This window comes from Bacillus rossius, chromosome 1 (genome assembly GCF_032445375.1).
Source record: "Bacillus rossius redtenbacheri isolate Brsri chromosome 1, Brsri_v3, whole genome shotgun sequence".
Classification (NCBI taxonomy): Eukaryota; Metazoa; Arthropoda; class Insecta; order Phasmatodea; family Bacillidae; genus Bacillus; species Bacillus rossius.
In genome coordinates this window covers 257,499,086-257,516,935 of record NC_086330.1, presented here as the reverse complement: position 1 = coordinate 257,516,935, position 17,850 = coordinate 257,499,086, and the positions used below count along the sequence as shown (strand labels likewise).

The window sequence follows — 17,850 nt, the reverse complement described above, 5'->3', positions numbered from 1 at the left end:
TATTAAATAATCCTATGAAATTTTTTTATTAAGGTTAACCATTGTGGCTTGACCACAAGAATTGTGAAAGCTGTTTAAGTTTTAAGTTATTCTTAAATTCTCAATTGTATTTTTTAAGCTCGATTTAAGATGTCTACTTTTATGTTTGGAGTTAAAAAAATCCTGAAATAGTTCTTTTCGCTTATATTAAACTTGCCAGTTTTTTATAATTAGGTTAATTTACTCGTAATTCCTACAGTTTTAACAAATATGACATTTTTCCACTATTCGCTTTCAGGGGGCAAAAGTGACTGTAAATCAAACTTTTGATTCATTATATGGAGTTAATAATGCTACTTCCTCACTGTCTTGGCTACATGTGAAGTTAAGGCCACTAAAAATAAAACGAGTGAAGAGAAGTGGTTTTTATTTATCAAATTATGAAAGTAATAAAAACATAGACTCCAATGTGTTGTTTTGTAAAGGAAGTGGATTTAACATGTGAATAGAATGTAGTAATGACCAAGAATGATACCTCTTTACACGCATTTGTAACTAGCTCGTAGCTCGTAGCTCGTTGAAGGCGATGAGTGAAATATTGTTTTGTAGCCGGTGGACACGGATGTGGCCTGGATGTTTTTGTTAAGTTGCGGAAAGCAGTACTGTCAAAATGGCGAGCAGTAAGAGGTCAGCGTTGACAGGTTCGATGGATAACTCAAGTTCGTCAAGTAATGACCCTTTGAGAGAACTCTTTGAAGCGTGCAAAACAGGTGATATAGCCCGTGTTAAAAAACTCGTCACACCACAGACTGTTAACGCTCGGGATACGGCAGGCAGGAAGTCGACACCCTTGCATTTTGCAGCTGGTGAGCTTACTTATTCTTATGTTATTGCAACACATGTACATTAATTGAGGTTATTATGAAGCTTTGGTAGTCGTTAATATAAAATTATTTCAAACTATAAAAAGTTTAGGTAATTATTTCTTAAAGGGATACAATGTCAATTAACCCTAGAACTGATCACTGCTGTTTTGAACTATGTACCTCTCTTTAAGCACACTTAAAAGTATCCTTATGTGTGTATATGAAATAATGTTAGCCATAATAATAATTACAGAGCTAAAAACGTTGATAAAAAAATAAAAATTAAATAAAACCAATCATTAAATTTTTTTTAATGATTGCTGCTTGAGTTTATTAATTCGGTCACAAAAGCACATTTCTGAATTATTTATTTTTTAGATCCAAATCTGTACCATACTGCTTTGCAGATTGTGGGAAGAATGAGCACAAGATACACTTGTGTACCTCCTGCATGTTGTCCCATGTTTCTCATGGTTATTAGTATTTAACTGGGCTAGAGATGTGAGTGGAAAAATTTTCCATTTGGAAAATTTTCTAGAATAATATAACCACTAATTTGTTCCGTAAAATTGTCTTTTTTTACATTACCAATGTAGATCTTCATAATTTATGACAGGTAGTTACACGTTATACAATAATTTATTTTCTATTAATTGTTAGGTACTGGGGTCATTCCATGTCAAATCAATTTTCAAAAATATATTTATAAATTTAACTTAAATTTAAAATTTTGGAAAAAGTGCATTTTTTTTTCAAAAAATTCAATAAAATTTTTTGTACAAATATTAAATTGTCTACAAAGTTTCAAAGTGGAGAGTTAATGGGTTCATAGTAAAATTAATTGGTAATTGTAACCATATTTATACCTACTTTACTTTACCCAATTATGATATGTATTTAACAATTTTTTTAATTATAATAAGTTATGTTGAAAGTATGAACACATAAAATTGATTAAAAATCACTAATAACACAATTGTAATTAATTCTAGTGCTACACTTTGCTTGTCTCTGATACAGGATTTCAAAGATTAGTTCAGACAAGCATCCAGCTACTGGGGATTCCCCTCAATTTGTTTTGGGATTTCCCTAGCTTTGGGATTCCCCTTACTTTGGGATTCTCCTTGCATTGCCTTGGGATTCCCTTAGCTCTGTGATACCCTTGCTTTGGCCTGGGATTCCACCCTAGCTCTTTCAGAGTAGGCTACTGTACAGTAGTGGTTTCAGCTAGTTTATGCTAAGAGTCTGTATTGTTCTGATGTAGTATAAAAGTTGTTAGTATAAGTATCAGTGCTATGCCTATATAAAAAGTGACCATTTGATTTATATTATTAGTGGAGTTTATGCATTCTGAATTGAGAATGTTGATATGTATTTTAAAAAAGGTACATAATGTGTTCATCATGATAGTGACTGAAACCCTATGAAAAGGTGGGCAGTTTACGGTAAGAAATGGCCCTCAGTGAATCATTTTTGAAGTTACAGTGTTTTAATCCATTAAAAAAAAGCAATCACAACATTAAGGAAAAAAAGAAAATTAAGGAATGTTACTAGTTGGGTGTGCAGTTTGTTTTCTGGATTGCCAAAGGGAGCAAAAATTTGTGATAGCTGTAGAATAGAAATTACAACATTACAAACTCCTGCTGCTTCTTCTTCTACTCACCAGAATAACGAATCAAGTTCAGATTCTGATAAAGATCCCAGTTTTTCTGCATCCTCAGAGGTGATTGGTTCATTAAATATTTCACTACAAGGGCTAGGAGAATCTCCTATTAATAGGAACAAATTCAAATCAAAAAGTTATGCAACCAAAAAAATTAAAACAATTGACTCCACAATCAAAAGGAAACTTTTTGAGTTGCCAGATAATTTCTCTGAGGATGATGGTGAATATTTAGAGGAATCAGTTTTACAAAACCTCAAAGCTAATTTCTTGAGTTCCACTAGTAGGAGCAAGAAGTTAATGATATTAACCTATTTACCACCAATTTGGGGAGTTAGAAAAATAATGCGAGAGTTTGATGTGCCAAACTACATGGTACGGCAATCAAAAAAACTCTTGGCTGAAAAAGGAATGTTAGAAAGTCCTAACCCCAAACCAGGCAAACACCTCTCAGAAGATGTAGTTGAAGCTGTCCATTTATTTTATGAAAATGATGAAGTCAGTAGAGCGATGCCTGGTGTTAAAGACTGCATAACAGTCACTGAACCTGATAAAAATAAATCGAAAATATCAAAGAGAATTATTTTGTGCAATCTGAAAGAGGGATACACTTTATTCAAGGAGAAATTTCCAAATATTAAAATAGGTTTTTCAAAATTTGCGGAGCTTCGTCCAACGCATTGTATTTTAGCGGGTTCTAGTGGGACACATGCAGTGTGTGTATGTACATTCCATAAAAATGTCAAATTGATAATTGAAAATGCAAGATTATGTGATTTAACAAATGGAGAATTCAAAACCTACAAACATTGCCTATCAAGAATGGTATGCAATCCACCAACAATAGATTGCAATACTGGACACTGTACATATTGTCCTGGTACTGCAGCAATAGGGACCGTCCTTGAGAAATCATTTGAAGAGCACCTGATACGAAAGATCACATTTCGGCATTGGATTTCAGTTGACCATTGCAATTTAGAGACACTGCAGAAATGATCAGCAGATTTCATAGATTTACTCTGTGACAAGCTGTCACTCTTAGTCCGCCACGACTTTATTGCAAAACAACAGACCTCTTTCATGAATCACTTAAAGGAAATTTTAAAAGAATCTGAATTTGCCATCATAACTCGAATTTTCAGAAAACTACAGTATGGTTGAACAAGATGAAGCCCAGACTTACCACTGGACTAAGGGACATGCCATAGTTCACCCGTTTGTGATATATTATAAAGGAGAAAAAAGAATTGAACATTTGAACTACGTTGTAATTTCTGACTGCCTAGAGCACAATACAGTTTAATAATAATGTTTACACATTTCAAAGAAATTTGGTGGCTTTTCTGATTACAAAATTTAAAAACGTTCCTCATAAGTTCTTTTACTTTTCAGATGGGTCTGCTGCCCAATATATAAATAAGAAAAATTTCATCAATTTGTGTTTTCACAAGCAAGACTTTGAATGGCATTTTTTAGCCACAGCTCACGGTAAAGGGCCTTGCGATGGAGTTGGAGGTACGGTTAAGAGATTAGGAGCTAAAGCTAGCTTGTAACGGCCCTACGAAAACCAGATCTTGACCCCTTTCCAGCTTTATGAATGGGCAGTAGAAAATATTTCTGGTATTAATTTCACTTTCACTACACAAGAGGATTACATAGTCAGAAATATTTTTAAAAGATTGTTTATCAGGCAATTGGATTCCTCTCACAGATGTGTTATGTACAGTAAATCCTATGACACCAACTGGAAGAATATATGTGCTATCTGAAAATGACACTTTGAAAACCAATGAGGAATTTTTCAAGTACAGTAATTCAAAATTGCAATCAAACATGTGAGTGCTAATTTCCTTTCTTCAATTTATTTCTCATTTTAAATTATTGTGCAGGGGAATCTTGCATATATTATACTTGAGCATAAAGTATTTCTCATTTTAAATTGAATTCCCTGTAAAATTTAATTATAATATTGTTCAGTTTAAGATACTTTCAGTGTACAGAATATAGTTATCTGATTTTTTTTGTGTATTTTACAAGATTTTACTGTATTCTGTTATGCTTTCCTTTGCTGCCAACATTTAACCTGAGGTTTGACAAAAAGGGCCTTTGTTTTCAATTAATTTTACTATGAACCCATTAACTCTCCACTTTGAAACTTTGTAGACAATTTAAATATTTGTACAAAATATTTTATAGAATTTTTTGAAAAAAATTAAAACTGCACTTTTTCCAAAATTTTAAATTTAAATTTTAAAAATTATTTTCAAAATGATTTTTTTTCTAGAAATTATTGTGTTACATATCACATGAAAGGCAATACCAAATGTTGCAAAATGACACCTGTCTCACTTTTCTAACTTAATTTGGAGAAGAGTTATGGTAATTTTAAAATATGCCTGTCATGCGATTTTGAGTGCTTTTCGAAAATTAACAAAGCAATATTTTCAAAACGGATGGATATATCATTCTAAAATTTTATATTTTTGTTAGTCTGTATGGAGGTAACATCTTTGCAAAATTTCATCTAAACCTGAGAGGGTGAGGTAAAATGGGTGTGTTGATTTGACATGGAATGACCCACTGTTAGCAAATTTTTGTTGTAAGTGGAGGGTAGCATGAATCCTATCCAATTCTCAAATGTTAAAAAAGCACCATTAGTTGGTAAAGAAAGACAAAATGTGTATTTTATTTGGTTCTGTTCATGTAAAAAGATGTATTTGTTTCCATAAAATTAAACTAGTTGAAAAATTTTCCAGTTTTGTATAAAAATTTTTGGTAAATAATTGGAAAATTTCCCTAAAATACTTTCCCAGAAAACTAACATATCTATTATTGGCTCAAACATATAGGAAAATCAAGGGAGAAACTACTCATAGCCAGATGTGGAGTTATTGACCATCATGTTTATAGTTTCCAAATTTTGTCACGTCACAGCTAGCCCTTCAGGATAGTGAGTGACCATAAATCATTACGCATTTTATATCCACACAAACACTGAATATCTTGTCTCCAAGGCTGTTATGCTGTAGGCTGTGGTTATTGATTTACAATTACCACTTGGTTATCAGTCAGGAAACAAAATTAGACATATGTACAGCCGAATGCCAGTGGTGGGAGATGTCTTGATGTTGGAAGTGATGACTGAGCCACTGGTAGATGCTGCTGCCATAGTGTGAGCAACCGAAAACAATTTTTACTGACGGAAGTAAAACGATGTGGTTCATGGTTGGCCTACTGAAGAAACTAGAATTATATTGGAAACTGAGGAATGCATTATCAGAGTAGAAAGGGTGCATAAATTCGGAAAAACAGGGTGATAACTCCTCCATCACTGAGATCACAGCTGTTACAGATGCTGTATGCAGCTCATGATGGAGTGATATGATTGAAATAATTGGCTTATAGCTATATGTGATGGCCAAACATGGACAGTGAGATTGAGATGATGGTGAAAAGGTATGCAGAATGTCAGCAATGTCAAACCAATCCATTTAAGGTAGAAGAGGTTTCTTGGATTGCAACTACAAAATTGTGGACCAAAATTCACACAGATTTTTTTAAATGTTTCAAGGTCACATAATTTTTGATAGAAGTTAATTCTTGTTCCAAGTGATCAGAATTTGGAAAATGTATGTCCATTACATCAGCAGCAGTAATAAGCGTTTGACATCTTCAGTACGCATGAAATACCACAAGCAATTGTGTCTGACGATGGAACAACTATGGTACCGGCAGCATAGCTTCTGCGAGGCTGTTGTCTTGATGCCAGCTGCTTTGTTCTCAGCCAGTACTATGGCTCTCTCTGAAGAAATTGATCTACATGATGTTCTATTTGACACATTATCTCTACGATAGATCACATTTGTAAGATATCACTACTCCTCAAATCCATTCGCCTGTTCCAAAGTAATTCCTTTACAAGATAGGATTTCCTACCTTAAATTTTCACAACCTTTCTGGCACATTTACTTTCTTTTCCTCTTGTCTTACTTCTCTTTGTGATGAATCTGGACTGATGCAATTTTTAATTGTCTACCCGTAATCATCTTTGCGCGGCTTGTACGTGTTAACTGCTCCTGTTGTTGTTCGCAGAGCATTCAGCATCTGTGCTAACCTAGTTTGCTATTCTCCATCCAGCATCTTTTGAGTTTACCTGTTTCTCAATATACGTAAATGGCAAAAATCTCATCAGTACCTCACCATTACACCCAGCAACAAATGCTGCCGGTATCACCTTGGGATTTAAACCAGCAAGGCCTTGACCGGAGCAGCAACAAAGCAGCAGTTACCAGGAAAATGAAGAGGCACACCAAACATCAAGCAGAACTAGACACATACCAACAAGATTTATAAGGTTTTAAAGTGGGAGATATACTGTCTAAAATGTGTGTGTTTTGGTTGGTGTAACACTAGATTTTTTGTTGGTTTAGCACCAGGAATCTGAGAAGGGGCGGATTTAGACTTTTGTTTTGGGGGGTGTCACCACCGTCTAATTTATCACCTAACCCCAAAACTGAAGTGCGCGACCGGGGCTCCTTCCCCGGAAAAATGTGGATTTGAAGGAGCAAAATGGTGCAATTTAAGAAGCTTTCGTATCTTAACATTGAATAAACTGTTGGTAGAAATATTAACATTCTTTAAGTTGATATTCACTACCAATGATATCAAGGTTTCTTATGTCCAAAGAACGAATTGTCCAGCATGCATAATGCAACCAACTACACAGGACACAGCACACTGCACTACTGTTGTGTTGTGATGTCAATCTGAATTAGTTTGGAACATTTGGTTGTAAATAAATAATTATGCCATAATTGCCATGTTGGTTTGATATGCATATATTTACAGGATAAACTTGACGCCTTTTGCTGTTCTTTGCAAATTTTGTAATTATAGCTTCAATATCTAGCTGAATGTCTTTGTGGATGTGCAGCAATGCGAGACCAGTAAGTCTTTCTTCCCCCATTGTTGATCTGAGCCATGTTTTGAGGCGACGAAGGGTTGAGAATGAATGCTCTGCTGTTGCTACAGAAACAGGTAGCGTAGCTAGGATTTTAAGAAGTTTGTTGATAGAAGGGTACATTACTGTGTCGCACAAATCAATTATATGAGGCAGAGCACTTGGAATTTCAATAACACCCCCAGATTCGCGCTTCCATTTGGTGACCCAAAGTTTGAACTCCTCCAGGACTGTGGAGACCGGCACATTTAGGAGCTGCTTATGCATCTCTGCTACTTTCCGCAAAACTTCCAGATCTTCCTCAGTGTAGGTTGTGCGAGGCAAGAGTATTTCCAGACTGAAGATATCCATGACATCAGGACTGAGCCTCTTCTTCAAATCCCTTATGATATTGTCCAACAAGGGAATATAAACTACTCTTCGATATTATTCCTCAGGGGATTGAGCTACATTTGGTTGAGAAAAATAATTCTCACAATATTTATGCCGTGAAACAATACGTGGTGTTTTCAGTTCCACATCCAACTCTCGTGCAAGATCTTCTGCTTCAGCAAATAGGCCTAGTTGCCGAAAAACTAAATCTGCTTCCTGTCTCTTCTTCTCCAGGACACTAATGGTGTCTGTTACAGCATCCATAGCTCTCTTCAAATCCAAGGTGTGTGTTTGAAGTAAACGGCTTAGTGACACAGTGGTTCCTGTACAAAGACAAAGAAAAAACTTGCAAAATTGAAATCACACCCGAATAAAATATGGCACCAGAAAGAGGGGAATGAAGTGTTTCTAAACTTACCTAATACATCACTCAGGCATATGGAAGAAACAATGAACTCTTGACTGATTAGAGCATGTCAAAGGCACTGGGCATCAGATGCAGTTTTTCTGTCCTTCCACTGTGAAATCTCGTACAGAGCATCACAAATTTTTACCAGTGTGTCACCCTGGAACTGCAAGTGGCCGTCGTGCCTCTCCACCCAACGTGTCTCGCAAATACCCTGCAGTGAGGTCCCACCTAGAACTTTCTTAAAGAGTTCATGTCTCTTTGCTGAGGCATTAGCAAATAACACAATTTTCTTCATTGTCGCTGATGTGTTGCGGCAAGGTACGACATTAGACGATCGTGCAAGTGAATTGTTCAACAAATGGTTATTACAAGGACAATGTTTGGCATGAATGGCTGTCTTGGCAAGTTCATGAACTGCACCCTTCATTCCAGAAACCATAACTGAGCAACTATCGGTGCCTATTCCAACACAGTTTGTCATATCTACATTAAACTTTTTGCAGAGATCAAGAACTATGTGTGCTAGGGCAATGCCAGTTAGACAAGTCTCCCCATCAACATCTTCGGAGCGAATCATATCATATGCATTACAGAATGTGATGAAGTCCTCTCTAACCGATCCATTGTGAAGGTAACGAAAGGAGATACTTAGCTGTTCAATGTGTGACTCATCAGTTGTTTCATAAAATAAAACAGAAAAGAATTTTGCTTCTTTCACTCTGGCCAAAATCGACTCTTGCATTTCTTCTTTGCATATATCAATAAGTTGATTCTGTGTCGTTTTGCTTATGTATGTGGCATTAGCTGAAGTAGTTTCCAAGAGTCACACAGAGTCAACTCTGAAGCGCAAGAGAGCTCTAAAGTTCCCATCATCTTTCACCACAGAACTGGCCTCTTCATTATTCTCATTTAGTTTTACATTAGTACTGGGACCATCACTGTATTCATGTAAGACTCCATCATACCTGTGGCCACGCAAGGAAATATTTTGACGACCACAAAAGATGATGGTGCTGACAATTGGTCGTAAACGTTCTCGATTTTCTTTAACTTGTGCTTCTCTTTGTGAGCAAACCTGATTTGCAACTTCGAGTGATGGTTGGTGATATGTTAAAAGAAAGTTTTTTCCAGCTTCAACAGCCCACTGGTGATACTGGTTCCGCTAGTGCGTCATAAGAGATCCTTTTCCTCCAAGCAAATCATAGAAGGACTTCAGAGGTTCCTTGACCATCCTTCTAAGAGGGGTGTTGGTTTGAAGGCCACCCCCTAAGCCTGCAGCAAAAAGGACACAGTACTTGCAATAAAGTCCCTGATCTTTGTGCGAAAGCACGAGCCAGTGAAATTTTTCCAAATGCGATCTCTGGGCATACTTTTTTGTCTCTTTCTCCTTCTTGGTAACAATACAGTGAGGGAAAACATAATCTGATGGTGATGTCCAGTGTTGCTCTAATAGCATAGCCTTGGTGAAATCATTTAAATTGGTCTGGCCTGTGTAATATCCAATATCAGACGAAAACTGAGGTTGTGCCTGTGGCTTGTTTCTATCTGGCAATATGTGCTCATTAACAACTAAGGCAACAGGTTCAGGAGTTGGAACAATATGGCAAATTTGATCCACAGATGTAGATGGTAGTAATGACGACGATTAATCTCTTGTCTCAGTCTTATATTTTGACTTCTTAAATGAAAAACTTGTCAATAGTTCTACCAGATGCACGACGTTTTGCTCCAGTCACATTCTTCAAGGAATCACCCTAAAATAAACCAAGGAGAGATAAAGTATAAATTGAAGTTGTTATGTCTGTATGGATTTTTTTTAAACATTAGTTGTATCTTGTATGGTTGGCAATAATAATATATAAGAATAATAATATCAATAAATCATTAACTTATTTATTTGGTTGCTAAAATTAAGTACTTATTTTAAAATGCATGCAAGCATTAACAATGTCCCATAGCTTGCGTACGTACATAACAGAGTTGATCAACTCAACTTTCTACTTCGTACATACGTGCGCTAAGTGGTGGTTGTGAATCCAGCAAGTACTAACGTAAGACTTAACACTTAAGATAATATTAATTATTTTTGCGAAATAATTTCGCTCTATGTTGTAATATTTTCTATAATTGGTACTAATTAAGCTAGCTACACAATTAAAGTCTAACTAACTTACCATTATATGTTTTGAACTTGTTTACTTGTAAAACACATCACACATCACACTGCATTGTTGAATGTTGTAATATTGACTGGATTGACGTACACAAAGCAAAGAAGATATCATAATGTTTCATGTTTGAGCCTGCACAATGCTTCTTAATTTTTCCTTGCTATCGAGATGTGTGCACTATCTAGCGGCATGGAAGTGAAACATTTCTCATTTCTTGCAAAGTAGAGTGAAAGAATTTTTTAAAATACGCAAACAACAAGAAAAAAAAACTAGTGAAAAGCAATTTTGATCTTGTTTGAATGTATGTTGTATTAAATAATTGTAAGAATAATATATATTGAAATGACTTTCTGAAAATAATAAGTAAAGAAACAAGAGAATGGCAACGCTAGTCGCCAGCATGTATCAAACAGAAAGTAGCCTTCATACATCTTGATAATCAGTGATCATTGAATCGGCGATAGTTTTTGGTCTTGAGCATTTAATTCAATTTTCAGTTCACTGCCTTGAGGGGGGGGGGGGGGGGGGTCATGACCCCTGTGACGCCCCATCTGGATCCGCCCCTGAATCTGAGCTATATAACTTCTATAAGAAAATTTAATTTAATGTCTGTATTATCTATAGGACATGAATCTTTGGTTGAAGTATTAAAAATTTAATTTTTCTGAAATAAGTATCTCTATTAATTTTACCAGCTTGAATGGGTGCCAATTTAGCTTCTCAAACTAAATTTTAAAATTTAATTATGATACCTACTTATATCAGGAAATACTTGGAATTAATTACAAGTGAAGGTATCACGTGTTAATGTTTTAACGTCACAAATAACTACTTATCCATAAAGTGCACAAGAATACCACAACATGTTTACAGCATATTGAAATGTCAGAAAAGCACATTAATAAATAGTTCACAAAATTATACACAGTTAATTTCTTTCCTGTAGTTTCCATTTGGCTAAATCATTATTACCATTTCTCTATCAAATCCATTAAGTTAAAAGTTATAATCTAATAAATTGGTAACCAGCATATATATTTGAATTATTCAAAATCACAACAGTAAAAATGTGAATCTATCAACTCTAAAATTAACTTAAGTCAGGGGCAAAAATTAAGACTGCTCAGTCTAAGCACTAGTTTGAAACTCTTCTCTCAGATAAACCTGTGAGATAATTACAATTTTAATGTGCAATCATTATCTCCACATTCACTAAACACGTGGCCCTTTAAAAGGAAATTAAGTTGTTATAACTATTTCAAGAAATACTACAGCAAATCTTAACCAATTGGATAATCGCAGAATAGCTGCACTAACACTATCATACAATACATTTACATATTGTTTTGTAATTAGTTTACATCTGAATTGCCACTTAGTAAACTAAATTCATTAAATAAGTTCAAAATTAAGAAACTTCAAATTCTTCTTCAACACAATCCATTTACAATCCCGAATTAAATAACTTTACAAATTTCTTCAACATGTTTAAATTTGGGACAGTCTGGCTGTGGAAGGGTGAATTCTTTGATATAATGTTGATCACATTAAATCTTGCTAGAATAGTCATAATATCTCATAGAACTTTCAAATTATTACTTAATCTCCTTCATTCCTTCATTTAAGTTTTTCTTCTGCAATATTCAGAATTAGCAATTGTTTAAAAAAAAGCTTAACTAAACTTAGACTAGCCTATATCTCATGATGGCTATGACTGAACTAAACTTTCCTAACAGCTGAGCTTAGATACCTCATTGTCAAGAAATATGGTTTAGCCAATTGGAATCTGCATTATTAAATTACATGAATCTTAAATATTAATAACTAGGTAATATTTTATGCATTATACTATGTTTTACAGTATAATGCCTAAAAATTAACATCTGTGATAAATATTAGACCACTTTATCATTTAATTACTTCATAGTATCAAAATAAAAGATTTTACTAATTACAAAGCTTACTTGCTGTTAGTTAAGTAAAATTTGAAAATCAAAGTTTCGAAACATAGATAATAAGTTGAATTGAAACATAAAAATAACTTAAACAATCCATAGATATAAAAACCTGAAAATAGAAGGCAGAAATTTTGGATGTTGTAAGCACAATCGCAAGTGTAACAACCAATCAATTAATTCTAAATTCATTTGAAAATTTAAGTCAGCAGGGGGATGAGGGTGGTGGGAAGAATTTATAAATATTTTTATGCAATGAAAACTTTTTAACCTGGTAAATAATTCCATTGTTATTAATAATGGCCTCAAGTTGTAGACTCCAAATGCAGTCAGTAGCAAGATAACAAAATTTAAATTAATGTTTTAAATATTTTGTGAAAATTTTTAAAGTAATGCATATCTGTATTATAGTTTGAACTATTTTTTTAAGGGTAATAGATAAACACTGTGTTGATATAAATTTTATTTAGTTTGCTCTAGTTAGTTAATTAATTGTTAGGTCTGAATGGATTGATAATGATTGCACTACCAAACATTTGCATACATTAATTATTAATATATTTTTTACTTGAGTGGATTATTAAAGTTTTTTTTTTTTTAGAATTTCTGTTTGATTCATTATTTGTAGCTAACCATATTTCAGTTATTGTATTCTGCCCATTTTAAACCTACATTGAATTAAATATTTTGTATTTCTTCCAAAATATGAACCTCACAATGTTTTGAGAGATGTTTCTGTTGATTCATTTACACTGTTAGTAATGCTTGTAGGTGAAGATATGGGGTTCTATGGGGAAATGCAAAAGATGGGGGGGAGGGTATTTCAGCAACCAAGCATCTGGACACGCAACTGGTATGTATCTGTGCAGGCTACGGACGCCGCGAGGTGGTGGAGTACCTTCTGGCTGCCAACGCTTCGATCCAGGCGCGGGATGACGGGGGTCTGCACCCGCTACACAATGCCTGCTCCTTCGGGCATGCGGACGTGGTGCGCCTGCTGTTGGAGGCGGGCGCCAACCCCAACACCCGCGACAACTGGAGCTATACCCCGCTCCATGAGGCGGCCATCAAGGGCAAGGTGGACGTGTGCATCGGTACGCTCCTCTCTGTCGATCCTCCTTTTGCTTGGAATGGACCATAACAACCTAAAAGTAGGCAGGGCAGTATGCAGCACCTGCATAGTCCCGAATGTGCCGGATTATGGCAAGTCTACTGTTCCTTAAAGTTTTAATAAATTATTAAAATAATATGTGAGAATAGTATATTTTTAAATTCTCCTGAACTGGTACTCAAGGTTGTGATTTTCTATCAAATTCTTTTGAGCACAGTAAATTTACCTTTCTGTAACTGTAGTTCATTTTACCTACACTTATAAAATAACAGTTAATGTCAAATTCTCTTCCCAAGAATTGCAGAAACAAGATTAAATTAGCATAAGACAGTAATGGCTTTTGTTGAAGATAGGCAGCTTTTAATTAATAAGTAATCCTTACTAATGTTATAAGATGTGCGAATGTGAGTTTGTTTTTGTTTGTTAAGCTTTCACACGGAAACTACTCAACCGATCATCATGTACTTTTGTGCGCATATTTTCAAGGGTATAGTAAAGAACATAGAACACTTTTTATAAATTAAAAAAAAAATATATATATAGTATATATTTTTGAAGGGCAAAAAAATTGATATTGGTATGTATGATCGTCCGACTGAAGAGTTTGAGTAAGTTGAATGAAATTTAACGCCATCTGGCATTTCAATAAGTAAATTAAATAATTCACCAATCTAATACTGTTATACCAGCGGTCAATTCACTATTCAATTTTATTTTTCTGTCACCGCCAAGCAATACTTAAACTTTATTATTTTTTGAGGTTAGGTATCTGTTTATTTTCTTCGGTGATGGTTGTTTGGACGTTGATGCTGAAGTTTATATTTTACTTTTAAGAGAATTTTGTAATTTAGTAGAAAATGATGAGGATCATATTACCCAAGTTTTTCCTGACTTGCAACAAAATTTGAATAGTGATCAGTGGTTGTGTGCAAGAGCAATATTAGTGCAAAAATTATATCATTAATAAAATCAACACTTATTTTAAAGAGGTGGAAGGGGAAATGAAGGAGTATTTGTCAATAGATACAATCATCACTTTCGGGTGTACCCTTACATAAACTTCAAATGAAACTAAATATTCAAGTCATGCTTATGCAAAATCTAGATGCTCCTCGACTACGTAATGGAACGAGGCTTCGGATCATACATTGGGGCAGAATATACTTGGTGCCACTATTTTAACAGGTGTGGGTAAAGGGGAAAGTGTTATCCTACCTCGAATTCCTATTATCCCCACTGATCTACAGTTCCAATTCAAAAGAGTTCAGTTGACCGTCTGGCTTAGTTTTGCTGTTACCATCAACAAAGCGCAAGGGCAAATATTGCAGGTAGCAGGGGTGCATTTGGAAAAGCCGTGTTTTCCCATGGCCAACTATATGTAGCCTGTTTGCGTGTGTCCAATGCCCGAAATCTACACATGTTTGCACCGGACAGAAAAACTTATAACATAGTATACAAGAGCATCCTAGAATCTAGAATAATACTCTGATTTAAGATCTTTTAAAGAAAAATTAATTTATTATATGTTAATACTGTGAACTTTTTAAAATGTTTTTTATTTAAAATCAGTTTTTTAAGCTAAATTGTATGTTAGAATTTTTAAATACTGATGATCCCAGTCACGCAATTAAAAAAAAACCAATTACTGTATTATATTATTTTCTTTGCAATGATCTTTGATATTTATTTAAGGATATCAACGCGAGCGAAGCCGTGGGTAAAAGCTAGTTATGCTATAAAAACTAGCAAATTTATAAGATACTAGTTTAAGTACCTGGTGTTGCTTGGGCTGAACACAGAGTGAAGGGGATTTTTTTTTTTTAAAATCTGATGTTACAGTAATTGTCTTCTTAATTTGAACGTCAAGTGTGCAAAATTTAGTTAAGAGTTACCCAAATTATGATTCAAGTGGTAGAAAAGGATGAAATGGGGGAGGGGGGAAGAGAGCTGGAGGAAAGTACACCTATCCCTTACTTAGCACGACTAATTCATTCCTAAAAATTCTCGTGTTATTCGAAATCGCGTATTCTGAAGCATAAGTTTCCATAAATAGCAAGGCTAATTTATTTAATGTGTTCCAAAATTGTGCAGGAATATACTTTACGTAATATAAATGCGTTGAATAACACTGAACTATAAATATGTCATACCATTTATATTTATATGCCTCTCATTGCACTTTGTATGACAAATACGACACTGCGTAATGGGAGATACGTGGTTATGTACTTTATCGTCAGTCGGCTGGCTGACTTGCCCGCCTGGGCGCGACCTTCAACTCACGTCACGTACCTTTCCAAACCATCCTTTGTAGCATTGCAGAACCCTGCCCTCTGAATTAAATAATTTTCTTTTAAACTTCTTTCTGTATAAGTAAATATAAATAAGTCAATGTTTTTAGAGTGGTATGTATATTATGAGACAGTAGAATCAGACGTTATGGCTATTAATATATGTTATTTTCGCTTGCTATGTGTTTTAAGAAGATATTTTGTATTTTAACAGACGTTTTTAATCATTACTATTTTTTATGAAATTATTCACAAATGAGCCGTTGTAATAGATTTTTACCTGTTTAGGCCTACTTTTTCAGGTTATTTCTAAATGATTTTAATGTTGTAAAGTAATTTGTATTATAATTATTATTCTTGATTTTATTAACGTAGTGTAATATAATTATAAATCACGGTACTGTGTCTGGGCTGGTGTGATGGTTAGAAAGAGAGGCATGAGAGGCCTGTAAGTGGAAGTGTGAAAGAAACAGTGCTTCCCTGCCAACCGAGATAAAGACGGTAATTCCCCCCCTGTATGGGAACTGTGTGATAACTGCTCTCTCACGGTGTGGGAGAGAGAACGAAAATGGAAGTCCCCGATTTCGATGTGAAATTGAAAAGAGACCGATTAGGGGAAGCCCAGTGTTCTGTATGTAAAAGATTTTTTCATGTGTTGTAACTTGTTCTGTAATTGGCTGATATCTGTAGCGTGAAAGAAGCGTGCGTGTGATTGGTCGGTGAGGTCATGTGACGTCTACTCCCTGCGTGGAGGAGACGAGTTCAGACATCACCAGTCGTCTGTCGATCGCTGCCAGGCGAGGCCGCGTTTCGGCGGCTCGCTGTTTTTTTTGCTAGGTTTTGGCCGTGTTCTAGGCCGCACATATTTCGGATAGTTTCCTTATTGAAGGACTTAATCGACGTTATAATTTTTATTATTTAAATCTCATCAAGTGAACTGCGAGGATTTCTCGACAGGCGAATGTACGAATGAAACGAGTGAATGAACCACTGAAAGTGTTCTGGATTGTTCTGTGCATCCTAATTTGAAGGAATAAAACAAACACTACAATCGACGCTTGAAAATCTTTTTATTTTTGTAATGTAACGAACCGTTACAATTGGCGCCCGGCCGCGCGGCTTGAATTTGGACACGACCCTGAGATTAAGACGGACATTTTCGGCAGTAAATAAAAAATATAAACATTCTCAAAACAAGTTGGCCACTACGATAACCTCAAATAACAATCTACGATAAATAGTGAACAGTTTAGAAGAAAACGGCAAAGTGTTTCCAGAATTATCGGCGCAGCTGAGCGGCGAAGGCGGTTTTTCTCCGTGACGAGAGTCTACGAGCTGTTGCAGTGAGAGAAGTGTTCCAGAGAAACGACGGAAAACGGTACTTCGAGGGACAGAGCGACCCAAGGCACCGTGGGACTTCAGGCCTGTCGCATCGCGGGACTTCGAGATCATCACTTTGCGGGACACCGTGGGATGAGTCGCCGAAAATAGCAAGTCGAAAAATGGCATTAAATTAATGGTGGTTATCGTTTTTCTTTTGTTTTGAACATTCAAATAAGATTTGTGTTAAACCTTTTGTAATTTGTATATTTCATTATGACGATTAGTAGCCCAATTGAGGTTGTGGGGGGGGTCAGATATGCTACAGAAATTAATGGAAATGATGCAAGGAATGACACAAAAAATTGAACAGGGTTTTACATGTCAACAGGAACTGATTCAGGGACAAAAGGAAATCATCAACAAAATTGAGGTAAATTCACAAGAGATTGCGAAGTTTAGGAGCGAAATAGGCACACAGTTGCGACAGGAATTTGGCAGGGTGGAGAACAAACTTGATGACTTTAAAAGTAAAATTAATGAACAGGTAGCCACGTGTACGAACGAAGTAGATGAATGTGCAAATGAAGCAAATGTAGGAAAATGTGATAGGGAAATAATAGTGTCGAAAGAAAATGTTGAAGTTATTGTACATGATGTACATGAGCAGGTAAACATTGAGAATGAATGTGAAAATTTCCTAGATGAGGGAAACAGGGAATGTTTGGACAATGTGGTTGAAAATATTAG

The 17,850-nt window shown here is 35.3% G+C and overlaps 1 protein-coding gene across 1 annotated transcript in view; it reads left to right on the top strand.

Moving 5' to 3' along the window:
* Positions 1–354: 354 nt before the first annotated feature.
* LOC134527505 (poly [ADP-ribose] polymerase tankyrase-like) overlaps positions 355–17,850 on the top strand; it is a 269,207-nt gene continuing 251,711 nt past the window's right edge. The window contains exons 1-2 of the mRNA XM_063360229.1: positions 355–845; positions 13,248–13,472. Coding sequence (XP_063216299.1) covers positions 650–845; positions 13,248–13,472 — 421 coding nt within the window. The 5' untranslated portion in view covers positions 355–649. The remainder of the gene's footprint in view (positions 846–13,247; positions 13,473–17,850) is intronic.